The sequence below is a fragment of the Enoplosus armatus genome, chromosome 11 (assembly GCF_043641665.1).
Source record: "Enoplosus armatus isolate fEnoArm2 chromosome 11, fEnoArm2.hap1, whole genome shotgun sequence".
Classification (NCBI taxonomy): domain Eukaryota; kingdom Metazoa; phylum Chordata; class Actinopteri; order Centrarchiformes; family Enoplosidae; genus Enoplosus; species Enoplosus armatus.
The window spans coordinates 1,784,964-1,790,741 of NC_092190.1; the positions used below are offsets into that span (position 1 = coordinate 1,784,964).

General features: G+C 45.8%; 1 protein-coding gene across 1 annotated transcript; it reads left to right on the plus strand.

The window, feature by feature from the left end:
- Window positions 1-3,220: 3,220 nt before the first annotated feature.
- On the plus strand, window positions 3,221-5,283 carry LOC139292814 (trace amine-associated receptor 13c-like). The gene is made up of 2 exons (XM_070915203.1): window positions 3,221-3,492; window positions 4,470-5,283. Exons 1-2 carry the CDS (start codon window positions 3,317-3,319, stop codon window positions 5,281-5,283), a joined length of 990 nt encoding a protein of 329 aa, XP_070771304.1. The 5' UTR covers window positions 3,221-3,316.
- The last annotated feature ends 495 nt before the right edge of the window (window positions 5,284-5,778 follow it).

Sequence of the window (5,778 nt, forward strand, 5' to 3'; positions counted from 1 at the left end):
CTGCAGACAAAGCATTGTTAATATACTTGTTCATGGCCTCCCTCTCAGGGGTAGTCAGTGAATAGAGCCTTCCCTTAGGCGGTGACGCACCAGACAACAGATCAATGGCACAGTCATATGGGCGGTGTGGAGGAAGGGTGATGGCTCGTGATTTGCTGAACACGGCCTTAAGGTCCAGATATTCTTTAGGTACCGCCGACAGGTCCGGAAACTCCTCCAGTGGTTCCATGGTACCACCTGGTGGCAGAGCTGAAGAAAGCCACTGAGACAAACAGTAAGTGCTCCATCCCAAAATGGTTTTATTTACCCAGTCAATTTGGGGATTGTATTTGACCAGCCTGGGGTAGCCTAGTATTATGGGAAACTGTGGAGTGTCTATGAGATGCAACTGGATCTTTTCACAGTGGTGACCAGAAACCAGGAGAGTAACAGGCTCAGTTACATATTTTACCTTGGCTAGGGGCTAGCCATTGAGAACATTGGCTTGTATGGTCTGGGGTAACCTTCGGGTGAGAATGCCCAGTTGTCTGACCAGTGCTGTGTCAACCATGCTTTCGTCTGCACCTGGGTCCAGCAATACGGCCACCTCCAACCGCTGGTCTCTCCACTGTAGGTTGGCAGTTAGTAGAAAGCGTTGGAAAGGAGATTCGGAGAAGGGGAGGGCACTCACCAGTAACTCCCGCCCTACTGGTGTTCGTTGTCTTTTAACGGACAGTAAGCAACATAGTGTCCTGGTTGACCACAGTAAAGGCAGGAACCTGTGATGAGGCGTTGTCGCAGCTCTGCTGGAGACAGCCTGGTTCGGTCCACCTGCATGGGCTCCGGATCTGAGGAGGTCACAGCTTGCTCTGCTGTCTGCGATCTGCGGGGAGATAGCTGAGGGCGCCTGGCTAATCTCTCTTTCTGCCTTTGTGATCTGAATCTGGTGTCAATGCGAATGGCCAGGTCAATAAGTGAGTCTAGTGTGGTAGGTAATTCACAGGGAACTAGCTCATCCTTTATGGCCTCCGAAACTCCATTCAAAAATCGTGTTTGTAATGAGCCTCAGCGTTCCAGGAACAATTAGCAGCTAACGTGCAAAAATCAATGGCATAATCAGAAACTGACCTCCTCCCTTGGCGTGCTTGCAACAGAACCCGTCCTGCCTCTCTGCCACTGGCGGACCAGTCGAAGACCTTTCTCATTTCCTGGGTAAAACTATCCAGGGAGGTGCACCGCTTAATTGACCTCCCAGACCCTCCCAGAAGTTCCCCACTCTCTCACTCTTCCATCCAAGAGAGTGATAATGTAGGCAACTCGGGAACGATCACATGGAAAGGAGGAAGGCTGCAGTTGAAAAACCAGAGAGCATTGTGACAGAAAGGAGCGACAAAGACCAGGCTCACCACTGTAGTGTCTGGGAGGAGGCAGGCGTGGGTCATTGCTGGGGAGTGGGGAAAGCAGGTGGCGGAGGTGGAGAAGGGATAGCCTGACTGGCTGGGACCGGGGTCTGAAGCTGCTGAAACTGGGTAGTCAGGAGATCAAGATTGCCAGTGATTGCTTGCAGGTGCTGAGTCACCATGGCCGTGTCCTTCTGCTGAGAGTCAAGTGCAGCTCCCTGCTTGTGCACTAGTGCACAGAGCTGCTGAAATTCTGCTGGGACAATGGCTGGCCAGATCGTACTGTCACAAATCAGAAGGAACCCACACGCAGAATAGCAGACAGAGACGAGGGTCGAGCAATCACAATGTCTTTACTAACTTGTTTGCAAGGTACAGACAATTCCAGGGTCAAATCCAAACCTTCGAGGAAATCAGGCAGAGGTACAAAGGAAACAGGCAGAAGCTCAAAATCCAGTAGGCAGGTACAGGTCGGAATCCAAAAGGTCACAAATGTTCAAACAGGCGGGACACCAAGCAGGCTAAGCACAAACAACGATCTGGCAGAGAACAAAGGGAAGGTGACTAGTATAAATACTGGTGGTACTTGGGAAATGAGCTGGAGTTGAGTGTCAGGAAGAGCAGGCTGGTGGGTGATTGGTAGACAGGGGAAAAAGGGGAAATGTCCAAGAGCCTGGAGGGAAAAAACTGGCAGGTGCTGACTGGAAGATGAAAGGCTGTGGAATGTGTGTGGGAGGAGCAGCAGGAGGGTGGGGTTCAGGAGGAGCAGGAGGCTCCAGCAGAGTCCATGACAGTGTTACTCCAGCTACTGGTGAGGTGATATAACATATAACAGCAGCAATCATTCCATCTTTTTTTGACGTGAGGATTGCCAGGTAAACAGTATAAATACTGCAGGCAGTTATATCACTTTGTTCAGAAAGCTGCCAGCTTTACAATAAAATTACAATATTCGACTATTTTACCAATCTTTTCCAATCATTGGATTTACAAGAGTTGTATGCTTTGCCCTGCCTATTTTTGCAATAAATTCATAAACTGCAATTGAAGCCCAATTTGTGGACATTGGCTTTATCCTGTCTTAAGGACTGCGGTCTTAAAGGTAAAGTGTGTTTAACAACTTTCATGGTACCTAAAGGTTACTCTAGCCAATCAAATTAACAGATCCTTGGGACCTATTTTACAAGTTCCTAAAACATTTCCTAGCACCCATACCAAGTGCAAAGATCACAAAGAGCAGAGCTGCCATTAACAGCCGTGGCCGGTGAAAGTATCAGGTACAGGGCTACTTAGCCTGGTGCTATACCGGAGTACGCAGGGTGGACTTCGGAAGAAGGCAGTGAGTAGCGAGGCGTTTCTCCTCGCCACCAGCTTGAATAGTTTTCATTACCATAACCAGGTGATACCGGTAGGGCTGCGAACTCGGCCCCTTTAAACGGAGAGCTGGTCCAGTACCTCCTGACCAGGGGTTACGCGGGATCTAACAAAAACTTGGTGATGTACGCACAACACACTCCCCAACTCTGCCACTGGTCTATCACATTTCCAGTGCACCCTGGTCTACCAACCACTGCTCTTTCCCAAACAAGAGAGAGAGGCCAACGTCTCCACGCGTCCAGGCCTTTGTTCGCTCAGTCTGGGTGGCCGAGTGGGACCCTTCCTCTCGGGGTGGAGTCCAGGATGTTTGCTCCCGGTACGTGGGTCGGATAGCAGAAAGTGTATGAGAGAGAGAGAGAGAGAGAGGCAGAACAAGTGATGAAGATGATAGTGGGATGTGTAGAGCGAGGGAGGAAGGACATCAGTGTCCAACAGAGACAGTGAGAGAGGAGGGGAGGGATGGAGACGATGGTAGAAAGAGATAAAGCAGCTGTATGACAGAGACTTCTGGGTAGAAATCTGCCAGAGCTGCAGCTTCTCCCCCCCCCCTCCTCTCTCTCATGATGGAGACCCAGGACGGAGCGGAGTTCTGTTTTCCACAACTCCTCAACATCTCCTGCAAGAAGCCGACACTTCCTTGGTCTGAAGCTGTGCTCCTGAACTTTCTGCTGCCCTCCATCTGTGTGCTCACTGTAGCTCTCAACCTGCTTGTCATCATCTCAGTCTCCCACTTCAGGTAAAGTTTCATGTCTCAGCAGAACCCACAGTTTAAGTTTGACAACTATGAACACTGAGATCCAAGAAGAATTGAGCTACTTTTTAAATCTGGCAAACTACATGTCTCCTACTAACAATATTCCTTGGTTTCTTTGAACCACGCCTGTAATGTTTCAGTCAGTATCAGAAGAAGGCCAAGTATGTATACACATGTTTTTTTGCTCTTTATTTACTTACACAGAATAGAAATACGGCTGAAAACCAAGGACAGCAAAGCGGAACAAAGGCAGACATTTAGGTATGATGTCTATATAAGAAAGAAGATAAACATATATATACGTATAAATAATACAACAATGAACAACAACAGATTGTCTATATGTAAACAAGAATAGTGTAGGATTGTGTGATCATGCTGGAAGAAATATTGAATGATTAATGTAACAGGGTGCTTTATATAGATGATGTATGTGGATATGTACAGTATATGCATGTATACATGGCAGTATGCAGTATATTCAGTGTGTATAGTGGCTTAGGTTTATATATGACCGTGATGTACTGAGTTAGAAATTGAGTGGTATGTCAAGTGTAAGTATAAAACATACAGTGTCATATTGTCACTGATCTGTGGCTTTTGTTAACTGTTAACTGTTCTACTGTAAAGTCTTATTGCCTAAGATGAACCAGACCTTAACAATGGAACCACAGAAGATATTTTGACATGTCACAGTCGGAAACATAAAATGAATGATGGCTGAATTCCATTTAGGTGCTTCAGTTTCAGTATCCTGGTATTGTGCATGCTGGTGATGTCTCGCTGTTATGTTTTACTGGGACACTTGAATAATGACAACAATAATGTTTGAACTGTAACACCTGTTCACCTGTTCATTCTTCGAATGATTGTTTTGGAAGGCACTGAAATGAAACAACATTTTGTCATTTAGATATGAGGACTTGTTGGGTTATCGACTCTTTTCTCTTTCCCTCTAGGCAGCTCCACACCCCCACCAACATCCTCCTCCTCTCTCTGGCTGTCTCAGACTTTCTCGTGGGCCTCGTGCTGATGCCGGGCGTGATCCACCTAAAAACATCCTGCTGGTTTCTTGGTGACCTCATGTGTTCTTTCTCTACTTTTATTGCATACACCATAACCTGTGTCTCAATAGGAGACATGATGCTCATATCAGCTGACCGCTATGTGGCTATTTGTGACCCTCTGCATTACCCCACCAGAATCACTGTGAGAAGAATTGAACTCTCTGTTTGTCTGTGTTGGTTCTGGTCTGTTTTGTACAGCACTTCCTTTTTACAGGATGACCTGAGTCAATCAGACAGTCATATTTCCTGCTACGGAGAATGTGTGATTGTCACCGACTTTATCGCAGGAGTTGTTGACCTTGTTTTGACCTTTATTGTTCCAGTTACTATCATCATTGTTCTGTATATGAGAGTATTTGTTGTGGCTGTGTCTCAGGCTCGTGCCATGCGCTCTCACATCACAGCTGCTACACTTCAGCGTTCAGTAAATCCAACAAGGAAATCTGAGCTGAAAGCAGCCAGGACTCTTGGTGTTCTTGTACTTGTGTTTCTAATATGTTTCTGCCCATATTATTGTGTCATTCTTGCTTCTGACAGCTTACTCAGTACTCCATCTGGATTCCCTGTGACCTTTCTGTTCTATTTTAACTCTTGTCTAAACCCTGTGATCTATGCACTGTTTTACCCCTGGTTTAGAAAAGCAATGAAAGTCATTGTCACTCTTCAGATACTGCAGCCTGGCTCCTGTGAGGCCAACATACTGTAGATTGACTGTGGACTGACTAAAACAAGATCTGCTATACGAAGATTTTCATTGAATTCAAAATCCCAAAAATTGAAGTGAAAGCCCTCTCTTCTCTCTCTGTATACAGTTTATAAACTGTATATGAGAAAACTCACGCGTTGTTCTACTCATTGTCAATTTTATGTAAAGATTATAACTCATTGCATGTTGAGGGCAAAAGAATAATTATGACAAGTTATGACAAAATAATTATTTGGTTCTCATCAGTTGCATTATATGATGGTTGTATGTGTTTTTCTCTCTGCTGCTTTTTTCATTTTATAAGAAAGTAAAAGCAAATTAATCGTTAGATGGAAGAAAACCTCAGAGCCAATACAGAGAGAGAGATCCGCCCTCCTCGGGGAGGCCGAGCTAATAGCTAACAGTGCTAACAATATGCAGGGTAGATATCAGAGGTCCCAGTGTTTATGGTTGGTGACTTTTAACAGCTGCAGACTCGACAGTGTTCTGCCTTCA